This window comes from Vespa mandarinia, chromosome 7, assembly GCF_050613455.1.
Source record: "Vespa mandarinia isolate Hongniang chromosome 7, ASM5061345v1, whole genome shotgun sequence".
Lineage (NCBI taxonomy): Eukaryota > Metazoa > Arthropoda > Insecta > Hymenoptera > Vespidae > Vespa > Vespa mandarinia.
The window spans coordinates 175,369-189,967 of NC_140816.1; the positions used below are offsets into that span (position 1 = coordinate 175,369).

General features: G+C 25.0%; 1 protein-coding gene across 11 annotated transcripts in view; it reads left to right on the forward strand.

Annotated features, from left to right (window-relative positions):
* The window catches only part of mtd (TLD domain-containing protein mustard), a 196,766-nt gene that overhangs the window by 161,653 nt on the left and 20,514 nt on the right, over positions 1–14,599 (forward strand). The window contains exon 1 of one of the 11 annotated variants that reach the window (XM_035863755.2): positions 11,800–12,773. The exons of the other annotated variants lie outside the window; for them this stretch is intronic. Within the exon in view, the coding sequence (XP_035719648.1) occupies positions 12,708–12,773 (66 nt within the window). The 5' untranslated portion in view covers positions 11,800–12,707. Of the gene's footprint in view, positions 1–11,799; positions 12,774–14,599 lie in introns of those variants that run through there. 11 annotated transcript variants of the gene reach the window in all.

Genomic DNA, 14,599 nt, shown 5'->3' on the forward strand with positions numbered 1-14,599 from the left:
TTGACCCTCGTTCAATCATTGGTGACATCATCATATACTTTCACATCGCATTCGTTTATTTTTGAAAAAAAAGAAAGACGATGAAAATAATCTCGTCGGTTAATTCACTTAAAGAAAACCTTCGATCGTGATCGTTGTTTCTTTAAATAGAATTTACACAGGAATTCTTCTTTACGATGTACGGACGTTAAATTTAAAAGTGATCGCCATGAGTCATGCTATATATATATGTATACATCAGTATATCTTTGTTTCGTATTTACGAAAATGAGAATGCATTCTCGATAAAGAAATTTTATTCGATACTCGTCTGGAATATTTCGTTTAATTTTTCTATTACTTTTTACCGTTTTTTTCACTTGTTAATTCTCACATAATTAAATTATACTTATCATATAATTTATTTTCAAATCGATTCATTCTTTAAATAACGATCAATGTTAAATGCATGTAAGAAATCGCTTGCTATTTCACGATTCGTCAACCATTCCGTGTTTCCTTTGATTAGATATTAGAACGCGTGTATCTCGTGAAGTAGATTTGAATGGGCATGATTGCACGATTAAAAAATTTATATTTTTATCATATCAAAATAATATATTAATTTTTTCCCGTCATAATAATAATAATCAACATGTAGTATCCCTTTGGTCAGATTTATTTCTATTCGTAGGTACAACATGTGACACAGTCTTTCATTACTTAGACATTCTAATCTTAGGGATTAATAGATTCATCTCTCTCTCTTTTTCTCTCTCTCTCTCTTTCTCATTTATCTTTTATATATATATATATATATATATATATATATATATATATATACGGTATAATATATATAATATATATATATTATAATATAATATAATATAATATATATATATAATATAATATAATATATATATATAATATATATATATATATATATATATATATATATATATATATATGATATAATAAAAAAATATGCATGAATGTTTTACACAATAAAATAAACTAATTAAAGGTGTCACTTTCTTAAAAAAATCTTATATTTCGATAGGAAACAGTTAAATATATTCCGAACACATATATAACAAACAAAAAATCTCTTTGAAGTTGTTTTTCTTTTTTTCATTTTTTTTTTTGCTTTTTAATTTTACTTATTTACTTTTAAGGGATACGATTTATCAATTTGATCGTTATTAACTTGGAGAAATAATTAAAAAATCGTTATGATTTTGATACCGATATTTATATCCAGTAACAACCGGTATGATATCGATAATAGTATCACAGAAATACGATATATTATTGAAAATATAATACGTATCAATTTTTTGTATAATATCTTTTATTGATTTTTCTATTGCAAACATAATAGATTAAGATTAAGATATGTTTTTTCTTTTTCTTTTTTTCTGAACAATTAAAATCAATAAAAATATATTTAAGAACAATACTTTTATATTTTCAATTAGTATTAATATATCGTTAATACTAAATTATATAATTAGATAAATTATATCGTAATGGTACGAGTTTTTCATATGAGAAATATCGTAAAATAAGAAATTTTGTCCAGTATTCGGTAAATATGATATTAAGAAGTTTTTCAAAAAGAAGAAGATAGAAAACGAAATATACGTCGTAAAACGGTATTATAAGCTCTCTTTGTCTGTCATAAAACGTTTGTGTCCTCCGTGCTAAACGCTCATTAGGATTATTCTTCAGTCGTAACAAGTACTATACAATAATAATAATTATTTAAAAAAAAATATAAATGTTTCGATCGTTAAAATTAATTCGTCTGGAATTGTAACATTTCTATATTATTATATTCTATAATATATTTTTTTCTTATTATATTCTTTATTTGAATATAATTGTATGGTAATTCACGACTTGTGATGGCCCATTGTTTTTTTTTTTTAAGTTTTAGTACATCGTCAATTTAATCGATATTTAAAGAAAAAATAAATAAATATATATATATATATATATATATAAATATATATATATTTATATAAATATATATATATATATATATATATATATATATATATTTGTAATAGTAGATACATGAATAATTGTAATAAAATAATTTTAGATTTTTGTAGGAGAAAAGAAAAAGAAAAGAAAATTGTTTCCCCCATGAAAGAAACCATTTCACTGAATGAGAGATATTTGACCCATGACTCAAGGGTGTTTAGATCTAAATAAAAAAACAGGGCGAGGGGCATTTGAACATAATAAGAAGAAAAATTATTTCTTCTGCTCGCATAAAATTTCTCTACGGAGATTGCATAAATTGGAAAAAAAAAAGAAAAAGAAAAAAAAAGAAAGATTAAACACCTTTTCATGAAATCAATTGGTGACTTATTCACACTTATTCAGTCATCTTGTTTCAATATATTTGCTGTACATTCAGCATTCTTTTCTTTTTTTTTTTTCTCAAAATTTTCTACAAATTTTCTTGTAAAAATTGTACATGATTTGGATTTGATTGAATTTTTAACAGATTTTTTGTTAAATATGTTCATCCGAAACAGTTTCCCGTATATTTTTTAATTCTTCGAATTACTTAGATTTGACCGACGTACCGAGAAATTAAATTTTATTCAGCATTGTGTATAGCTTATTTGTCACGGGAATATTTTTATTAATTACTTGCGAACAATCAGATGAGATTGGTTCTGGTTATTTATTTCTTTTTTTTTTATTCTTAAGTTAAACGAGTTACACGATGTTTCGGAATTTTTTAATTTTTATTAAAAAAAAAAAGAAAAAAAAGAAGCACATAATGAGACCTTTGTTATTAAAATTGATTAGTATCAAGAATAATAATTCATAATACCCGTAAACAGTCGGATTTGTGTCATAACAACGTAACAATGTGCAATTTTACAATGGGTGATGATAGAATGGGGTAAGGTCAGGTCAACTATTATCGAAAAATACCGAGCCATTTATCAGGAATTCATTCTTCCTTAGGGTTTGATAACTCGTTTATTTTTTTCTTCTTTTTTTTTTCAATAATTTTATAACAATATTTTATCGCACGATTATAAACGTAACTCTTAAATATTATATTAATGTACTGTATTTAAAATGAAGTAATTATTTTTTGTTGAAGATTGTTAGAAAATTATGATTTAAAATGAACAAGCAGAAAATCTTTTCGAAATTATTTATCTCATTTAATTTATATACTTCGAAGTAACATAATTTATCGATACGATCGTGAATTAATTCGATGAAATGAGTTTATGGTAAAAATAAAAATTTAGAAACAATTTAGTTCGTTTAAGTTCGCATGTATTTTCAATAGTACTTGATCTGACGAAATTCTGAATTTTTAAAGACGATCTGCGATTCGTTATTGAAAATTTAACGAGCTTTGCGAAATGTTTTTAGAATGTCATTGCTTTGAATCAAATTTAATTTTGATTTGATGAATGAGTCATTTTTTCTTTCATCATACAATCATTATTTCTCAAATATAGATACGCGTATATCGAACTATAATATAGTTATATATTTATATAATATGTATATATTTATATTATAAATATATACATATGTTGTAATTTAAATATAACTTTTCTCGTTTTTTTTTATATACATACATATTTGAATAAAAATAGAAATAAAAAAGAAATTAAAAAAAAAAAAAAACAAGACAAGAAGAAGATAAAAGAAAGAAAGAAACCATAAATACTAAAAACATATGTATATATTATATATTATACATATAAACCATATAAACTATTTACTTATATTATACGTAATATAAATAATAATATAATATAAATTTATATTATATTATATTATATTATATTATATTATATTATATTATATTATATTATATTATATTATATTATATTATATTATATTATATTATATTATAATATATATATACTATAATATAATGTGTATTGTCAATAAAACGTGCGTGTGTGTATGTGTATGTATGTATGTATGTATGTATGTATGTATGTATGTATGTATGTATGTATGTATGTATGTATGTATGTATGTATCTATGTATGTATGTATGTATGTATGTATGTATGTATGTGTATATATATATATATATATATATATATATATATATATATATATACACGTTTTATTGACGATACACATTTAATATCTATATAATATTAATTGAATCATTAATAATATATAATTAAATAATTTTAATTTACCTTCCATGATATGAAACAAAAATAAAGAAGTTCGTATTAGTGTGTTATTATCTGAAATTCGTGTAATAAAATAACCAGTGGGTGGACCTTGCTAAGGTCGTTGCACTATGTCGTCCCACAAGGCTTGCATTTTATTTATTACATCGCCTTAAGCAACGACGTATGGACTATGGCGATTAATATAATTCGTTATTTTCTTCCTACGTAATTCTCATAAAATAAAAAGATAATAAAAAATAAAAAAATAAATAAAAAAGTTGAGATTTCGACAATCAAAGCAATATTTCATTTTACATATTGATTATATAAGAAGGATAAATGCGATAAAAAGAATATATTCGTTGACGCTCTAAACAAGATATGTATCTTTTTTTTTATGATGTGTCTGTTCCTTTTCTTTTTTTGTTTTATTTGTTTTCTTTTTTTTTCTGTTCGATAAAATGAATATTTGTACGAGATATCTTGCTCGTTTTATGAAAATATTATGATAGAAAATACATCGAGAAAGGAGAAAAATTTTTGTCGATTATTCGAATCAGATGATCGTGAAAATGATCGAAGTAGGTTAGTATAAAAACAGATTGATCTAATCAAAATATAAACAAGGAATTTTTATTTAAAATATTGCAAGTCCATTTTTGTTTATTACGTGAATAAGAAAAAAGATTATAAATATATTATAAATATATTATTAAATGTAAAAAAATTATTGATTGTGTGAAAGATATTTTTCAGAATACTATTACAATAAGTTTTATGAAAAGGATATATACGTATATCCTTATAAATTTATAATTAAGTAAAAGATAGTATTACTAAATTTTATTCGTATTTTAATCTTTTCATTTGACTTCGCGTGAAGTTACAATTTATTTTGATGCAAATGGATTTAGTGTTTTTTAAAAATATACGTTAATATCCACGTAAAAAATTTCTCATGACTAATTCATGAGGATATTGTATTGAAATTTGTTATTATATATATATATATATATGAGATATGATCCATCTCTAGTTGAAATTAGCTTTAACTCTTTTTTTTTTTTTTTTTTTTCATTATATTTAGATTTATACTACCTTAAAAAAAATAGTTCCTGATGATAAATTCAATATTCAGAGATTTTTTACTTGGCAAGACAAAATCATTCTCAATTTTGTCTTGCACTTCGTAATTATAAATATAAAGAAAAAAGAGAAATTCATCCGTAGCTCATTTAATTTATTTTTTATTTCATGTATATACATATATATACATATATTATATTTTGTATATTAATATATATATATATATTATATTTCGTATATTAATATATATATATATATATTTATTTGTTTATTTATTTTTCATAGTAGAATTTATATTACTTGAAAAAAGAAATGATAAATTTAATATTTACTGATTTCTGACTTTACTCATTTTCAAAAAATTATCATCGAATTTTTTATTTCATTTTTTATTTTTATTTTTTTAAAGATTTTCACGAAAAAATTTTTTTTCAGATTTTTACTAAAACGCATACCTATCGAATTAGATCGAATGATCAAGAAAATGAAATTGAGAGAGAGAGAGAGAGAGAGAGAGAGAGAGAGAGAGAGAGAGAGAGAGAGAGAGTGAGAGAGAGAGAGAGAGAGAGAGAGAGAGAAGATTTATCTCGTTTTAAACGTACGAAGAAACGTTGGCTAATTTTTCCATCTCGGAATTCTGTCCCACGTCAATTCGAGGACACTTAGCGTTCTAAATTTTCAACCTTCGTACGCGAAGCATTCACTCGGCTTGCTGCCAAAATTCCTCATTCATTTTATCACCCCCAAAGACGTATTTTATTTCGTCGAAAAGAAAAACTGACGGAGATGAAAATGAAAACGAAGTTAGAGTTGTTTCCGGTGGTCGGACTTTCGTATAAACAAAAGTGTTTTCTCGTTAACGATTTCTCCCAAAGTCTCTTCCGATATTTTTAAATCGTTCGTTTCTTTTATCGATCTTCCAGCCTCGAGTTTAAAAAAAAATTAAGTTAAGAAACTTATGTCTAAATCAATATCTTTCTTTTTTTTTTTTTTTTTTTTTTCATTTTTATTTTTTTTTTAAAGCAAAGAAATCTTTGGTATTAGATACGTTTCTACGTCGAAAGAATCAGTAATGATACAAATGTGTCATTTAATTAAGAAGAAGAAAAACAAAAAAAGAAACAAATTCGTACGAAAATCAGATTAGAAATTATTTTTAATGAAACGACTAAATTATAAATAGATCGGATATAAATACAGAATTGGAATGCAAATCAAGATTCTGGTAATATGCGTTTTACGATCGATTAAATCAGAACGAGAATAATTCGTAATTAATTTTAAAATAAAATTAAAAGGGAAAAAAAAGAAAAATCATGCAAACGAGATAAAAATAATTTTAATGAAATATGACAGAAATTAAATTATACATACTTATATGCAAATAGAATTTTCAATTCAAAAGAAAAATTCTAAAAAAAAAAAAAAAATTTTTTTACACGGTAAAAAAATCGTTATTGGTGAATTTTTTCTTCTTTTTTACATCCGAAGAATGATAAATAGAAGAAGTTTTTAATTCATAATAATAAAAATTAATAGACATTAAATTATATGTAGTACAATTATCATAATTCATATATAAACTTAAATTAACGATAACTCCTAACGAATGAAATTCATTAAAATAAGAAAATTATGCGAATTAAATGAACAGATGTTAAATGAACGAAAAACACAAATTAAATATACAATGATACGAACTAGAAGGAATTAAAAAATCCAAAAAAGAATCTCTCACTCTCTCTTTATAAATTAAAATCTTAATAATTTGAGGAAAATCGTTATTAGAATGAATTAATGATTAATTTAAGAAAGAATATCGTATGAACTAGATAGATACTAAATCCTGTTAAATGCATATTAAATTGAAGTTAGGAAGACGTTTGATAAATATTTGAATGTGATTTTAATCGTAACACTGAAAATGGATTTAAAAATAGATGTTAGATTCACAAGAATAAAAGTTTCTTCGTATTCATGGTATAAATATTATTGTAGTTGTACGTTCACGATTGAAAACAATAGATAACTACGTATCTAACTTTATTTAATGGTACACAACCCGCGTCCATTTTATGATAACATTTGGAAGAATAAATATTTGATATGATGACGTCTTAGTTCTAATCCACCACGTATAAATACACATACATACACACACACACACACACACACAAACTATATTTGATATAAAATCATGAAAAATAAAAAAATAAAAAGCATGGAAAAAGAGTAATAAATATTTTATGGTTGACCATAGTATTGCTATATCTATAGAACTAAAGTTTAAAATTAACATTTTATGATAAAAGATTAAGTTATTACCATGACCTAAATAAACATAGTCGTTACGATAAGTACAACTTATTTCAATGGTCAAACATGTAGATTATGATCCGGATTATCTTAAAGACTAATCCGTCACGCATTTTCAATGTATTCCAATTTAATTTAATTTAATTAATTTTATATATATATATATATATGTGTGTGTGTGTGTGTGTGTGTGTGCGCGTGTGTGTGTATATATATACGGATCGATAACGATAAATATGAGAAGTCATAAAGCATATACATTTTTTTTATAATCATAAAAAATAATAATTAGTATAAAAATTAATTGACATTAAATTATACTTATTATATAGTATAATTATAGTATAATTATCATAATTCTTATATAAATTTAAATCAACGATAACTTAATGAATGAAATGAATTTTCTTGAAAGTAAAAAAAAAAGGATAAAAAGAACAAAAAAAGGAAAGAGAGTTAAAAATGAAGAAAAATGTTAACAACTTTCACACAAAGCTCTTACATAATATTGTCGCATATTGGAACACTTGGTGTTGTTCAATTGAAAGGAGAGAAATTTGTCTAAGGCAAATGTAATTTTCCTACACGCAAATAAAATAAACTTCTCTCGAGTTAGGCGTTCCAAATGCAATCGTGAAAAGAAAAGAAAAGAAAAGAAGGGAAAAGAGGAAAAAAGGAAGGGAAAAAAGGAAAAAAAAGGTCAAAAAGACAGATTACTCACGCAAAAGTGTGTACTTAAAATAGAAAGTTGTTTTTCTCCTGTGGAATTCTGTGGATTTCCATGCCTACATACTTCATACATATGTATGTATGCGTGAATATTTAAAGAACGCATGAATGCCAGTGCACACGTACGCACATATGTTTCGTATCTAATGATCTTGAAACGTTAAAGGTATTATCGTCTCTGCTTAATTTTTTATCATTTAATGAGTAAGCAGAGAAGATATATTAAGAATAAAACATTATTGAAAGATCTGGAATGGTCAAGAATAATTTTTATTTTATACATTATTTCATATTTTCATAATTTTATTTAATATATTTAGTATTACTTTTTTTTATTATATTAATATTTTTATTCATTTTTTTATTTTTTCCTTTCATGAAAATATTTCTAATTTTACGATTGCATTACCTTTCTTCTTTTCTCTCTGTTTTTGTTTTTTTCTTTTTTTTTTTTCTTTTTGATTTTATTTAATTATTTTTTTTAATCTTTTTCTCTGGAACGATTACAAATATTTGCAATTTAATAATTTCATAATTTTTGTTTTGTTTTTACTTTAATTTTCTTTCTCTCTCTCTCTCTCTCTCTCTTTCTCTCTCTCTCTTTCTTTCTTTTTCATTTATGTATTTTTATTTTTTATTTATTTATCCTTATTTTTTCTTTAGATCAGAAAAATCATGAAAATATAATCATTCGAAACTTTCTCAAACTTTTCGAAGGTTTTTATCGTTCTTAACATTTCTTTCTGCGATATCTCATAATGCGTTGCGATTTATAGCGTTGAAGAAGATGAGGAGAATCCAAGAGACTTCTTCATTTTTCTCTTTCTTTTTTTCTTTTTTTTTCTTTTTCTTCCTCTTTTTTTTCTTTCTTTTTTTACAATCGTTCGATGTTGATCCAAGGTCCAGTCATTGTTTTTTTTGTCCGAGCACGTTCGATAAAGAACTGAATAACTCTCATGGCACAGCACGAAAAAACAGATTCGTTTAAATTCCATGTATTTTATTATTTACTTCTCCCTTTTTTTCTTTTCTTTGATCTTTTTATTTCTTCTTTCCCTCTTCAAATTTTAATTAATTGGTTTAATATTTTCCAATTATACTTTATATTTATAACGAAACATAATAATGTGCGAATTATTTTTGTAAAAAAAGGAAAAAAAAATTAGAAAAAAAAATATCGTAACATTCATTATTTCATTAAATATATTTTCTAAATATAATTAGTAATTCATATTTCGATCGAAAATAATATAAAAATATATATATATATATATACTTATTAATATAAAAAAAAACAGAGAAGAGGAAAATTCTATTAAAAAGAAACAAAAAAAAAAAAAGAAAAAAAGAGAAGAAAAGGAGTGAAAAGTGAAAAAGAAAAAGAGGAAAAATTTTCATTTATCATGTCCGTGCTTATCTGTATAAAGTTTAATCAGTGGCTTTAATTTAATTTAATGTTCTTTACCAGAAATGTCCTAACAGATCATTTAAAGAAGTTGATACGTCACTGATAATGATGTTTAATTTCTTTCACCGTTCCGATGTTCACATAGATTTTTCGCACATATGTCTCGGTTCTTATATGTATATTTCTCAATATAGATATTCTCCATATATAAACACACACACATAAGTATATATATACACATACACACACACACACACACACACACACACACACACACATGTATAACATAGATACTTATGACATAGTAATTAGTATAAAATATAAACGACTGCATACTCTCACGTATTCCAACAGGCGATATACGCCCGTATCAATGGTCGTGGATAAGATGTAACGTCAGGGGTTCTCATTCCCATTAATACTATTTTTCACACGGAGACTTACGATTTATCTAAAAAAAAATCGTACGATCGTACGTTAATTAATATTTTGGGTTATCCTTTAGTCTCGATGAAGATAAAAAAAAAAAAGAAAAAGTTAAAAAAATCATTTAAGAAGCAAAGTTCATAATATTTATGGATATTTATCCCCTCGAACAATGACCTTCAAGAAATTATCATAATCTCCTAACAATTTCTTCTTCTTTTTTTTCTTTATTTCCTTCTTTTTCTTTTTCTTTTTCTCCTTCTTTTTCTTTTTCTAAAGACGGAGAAACTTTCATCATGGGGTCGTTCCTGTGTCATTCTAGTTAATTATGCAACACATATCGTAAAATAAGATGACATTTAAAAAAAGAATGAAAAAACGGAAGAAAGAAAATTATTCTTTAAAAAATTATGGATTACATTAACATTTCATTTTAACAAGTTAAAAATATCACGGATAATAAAAAGTCATCGTTTTCTTTTATACGAATATATACATCGGATATTATTTTAATAAGACTATAAGGACATGCGGCTTATTTAAATGAAGTATGATATTAATCTGATTTTTCATTATTTGCTATTAAACAATATTTTTTAAACGATTATATATCTATATATATATTTTTTTTTAGATTTTCTATATTAAGTGTTATAAGTATACATTTTATGTATAATATATGCAATATAATATAAAAGATAAAAATGCAAAGATATATATATATATATTTTAAAATATAGGGATAATTGTATAAATATATATTTTATATATATATTATAAAATATAAAGATATATATAATATATATTTAATACATTATAATACACGTACATACATGTGTGTGCGTATATACGACCATCTTTACAATAATAAAATAGATGAAATAAATCGATCGAACGGTTCAATTTTTCAAGATTGATCTTAACCCAGATATAAAATCCTGTATAACCTAATCTGAAAGAGGAGGAAGAAGAAGAAAAAGAAAAAAAGAAGAAAAAAAAGTCAATTGAGAGAAAGAAAAGACGAGACATATTTCCATGAAACGAACGGTACGAGAACGGTAATACGCTTGTCAGGTCACGTGTGTGAGACAGAAAGAGTGAGAAGTGTTGAAAAAAGGGTTATGGGAGTTGAACGGATGGGAAAAGGGAGAGAGACCGGCAAGTAAAGTGTGGGTGGATGCGTGTAGCTGTGATCTCTTAACCTCCCTCCCCCCCACTTTCTATTCTTCCATCGGACGAAGAAGAAAAGTGAGTAGGCAATGGAACTGCCGATCAGCACGTGCTGCGCAATCGAAGATGCGCATCGTCATGTAAACTCGCCGGCCTCTTATATATTTCTATACTCAATATACGTATACATGTGTCATATATGCGTGTTTATATGTAAATGGTACACACATCGATGCTTTTCCCCTTCCATTTCCTCCCTTCTTTTTAAACTCTCCTATCTCTCTCTTTCTCTCCCCTCTCTCTCTCTCTCTTTCTCTCTCTGTCTGTCTCTGTTTTTCTATCTCTCTCTTTCCCTTTCTCTCCCTCATACACAACACATACACACACACACACACACACACACATTACATACATACACACACATGCTTTGTTCTATTCCAACGCACAGACTCACCCCGAAGTTTCAGGCTCAAAGCTTCAGTACTCACTCCGACTTCGCGCGAGTCACGTGCATAGCCAAAGAGTATAAAGGAATCTCGTTATAAACTTTCTTGTCTGTTCTTTTTTTTTTCTCTTCTTTTTCTGCTTCTTTTTTGTTTATTTGTTTCGTTTATTTGTTTAAATTATCATCACGACATCTTCCTTATCGCACGTTGTTGTGTTGTTGGGAAATTATTTTTCTTTTTTTTTGCTTTTGCAAAAGAAAAGGGAAACGGAAAGTTCGAGAAGATAAATGTGATTCGATTGAAAGAATAGAGAAAGAGAGAAAGAAAGAGAGAGAGAAAGATTAGACGAAGAAGATTACAAAGGGGAAGAAAGATATATCAAGATAATAATAATAATTTACGTGCGAGATGAAAACGCGTTGATCGTGAACATTTATATGATCGATCGTCATATTAAAATAACGTGAAAAATAATAGTAAAAAAAAAATAAATAAATAAATAAATAATAATAATAATAATCGTATTAGATTTTTTCCTTTTTTCTTTTGTTCAACGAGGGATAAATTTTTAAATACGAAAAGTATTTGTTGTTATTTCTAAGAAAGATTCATTTTGTACCGAATGAAACCTGAAATAAACGAAGCCCGATGCACAACAGAAGCTTCGTTGTCGACATCGTCGTCGTCTGACAGAGTACATAAAAGAGTAACGATGTGAGGAAATATATCGTAGCATTCTCTTCTATTTGGTGCGATTCCAAGTGTACATTTGACGTCAAAGTTTTATTCTATCTTGATCTCTAACTCTCTCTCTCTCTCTCACTCTCTTCCTCTCTCTTTAACTCTCCGGGGAAAGAGAAAAAGTAAAAGACTACCGTGCGCTTATGATAGAAGGATTCACGAAGTTAAAGCAACGACAACTGTCTTCTTTCTATTTCTATTAAAAGTCTACACATCAAGATGCCGAAGCCAAAGATTCCGAATTCTATATCTAAGATCTCCAAGTTTCTCAAGCAAAAGACGAAGGTAAACCAAGGAAAATGTTAAATCTTCTCTTTTTTTTTTTATAATTATCTTTTTGTTTTTTTTTTTTTTTTGGTTGCACTCACACCATTTTTTTTCTTGTTTTATATAAATATATATCTGCGTATTTTTATCATTTTTTAATCTTTTATTTCTCGCTCATCGTTAGATTAGAAAATTCAACTGAAATAGAAAATAAAGATAAAACAGGAAGAAATGATCTTACGTTAGTCGAGTAAATATTTTTTCTTTTTACATTTTTTTATTTATTCATTTATTTATTTTTTAATTTTATTTTATTTTATTTTTTTTATATATAAATGTTCTATATCGAATTTTTATTTCTCATTCGAATCGCAAAGTTTTTCAATTAGAAAAAAGAAAAAAAAGAAAAAGAAAAAATTAAACGATCCTAATCGATAGCTATTTTTATATATAGATATCTTCGTATATTTATTATTATTAGTCAATAATTTTTCTTTTATTTAAATGAAAAAATTTTTCAAATATAAAACGAAGATAAAAAACGAAAGAAAAACGTTTCAAAGAATATTTGTCGAAATCGTTTTACCTATATTCCTTTCGCAAATTATTTCTTTTCTCTTTTTTTTTTTTTTTCTTCTTTACAAATATTTATATACTTCCGTCGTCACCCGATCTCTTCTTTCTCGTTAAAATCACAAAAAGTTCCTCAAACAGAAATGCGAAAGTATAGTAAAACTATCTTTTTAGATTATAATAATTATATTCTTTTGCAATTTTTTCTTATTATTTATTTATTTACAAGCATTTCGATATTTTTGATAATTTTTCAATTTTTTTTTTTTCTTTTTTCTTTCTTCCTTTTTTTATTTATTTTCTTTTTTTATTTTTTTTCACTCGTTCGAACGAGAACGACGGTCATGACCCGGTTGCACAATTCACATCACGTGATTTGTCGTGAAATCGTGGACACCTCGTTTCATACTAATTAAATATTACACTTTCGTTTGAAATTATTCAGAATAAACGTCATTATTTTGAAATAAGTATAGTTATTTTTATAATTACAGATTATCGAATAATATGTGATAATACTTTTCTCTCTCTCTCTCTTTCTCTATCTTTCTCTCTCATAAAGATTCAAATACATGATAGTTATTTTGTAGAACATGTTCGATCTTATCGCATTTACGATTCTTATCTCTCCACGAAAATCGAATCCATTCAAAATATCTCCAAGAAATACGCTGAATAGCGATTACTCATGTATTATTATATTAGTCGTATTATATACGTAATATATATATATATATATGTTCATTATTTTATTTCGATGACAAATCGATCTTTACAATTTTATCCTATTTATCTGTATTACTTCATATTCATTTGTATACTAAAAATAACGATTAATACGAAATGAATTCCAATAAAATGATATATAATTGTTTTGAATGAGATCGATAAGATCGTTAAATCGAGTAAATCATTTAAGAATTCTAATTTCCTTGAATTTTATAGAAATTTATATAATACTTAGTTAAGTAATAAATAGAATTTTATTGACCTATTTATTTATTTTATAATTAATAAAACATGAATATATATTATATGGCACGTAAATACATACATATACATATATACATGTATGTATATTATTATTTATATTAATATAATAGAAAAGAATTTAGTCCTTTTTTAATTTTTTTTTTTTATTAATCGTTTATGTATCTTTCATTTAGGATATTTTTACAATTACTAGCACATATATATATATATATATATATGTGTATATAGTAATATATATATAGTAATCTGAATACTAATTAGCAGAAATTTGTCTCATT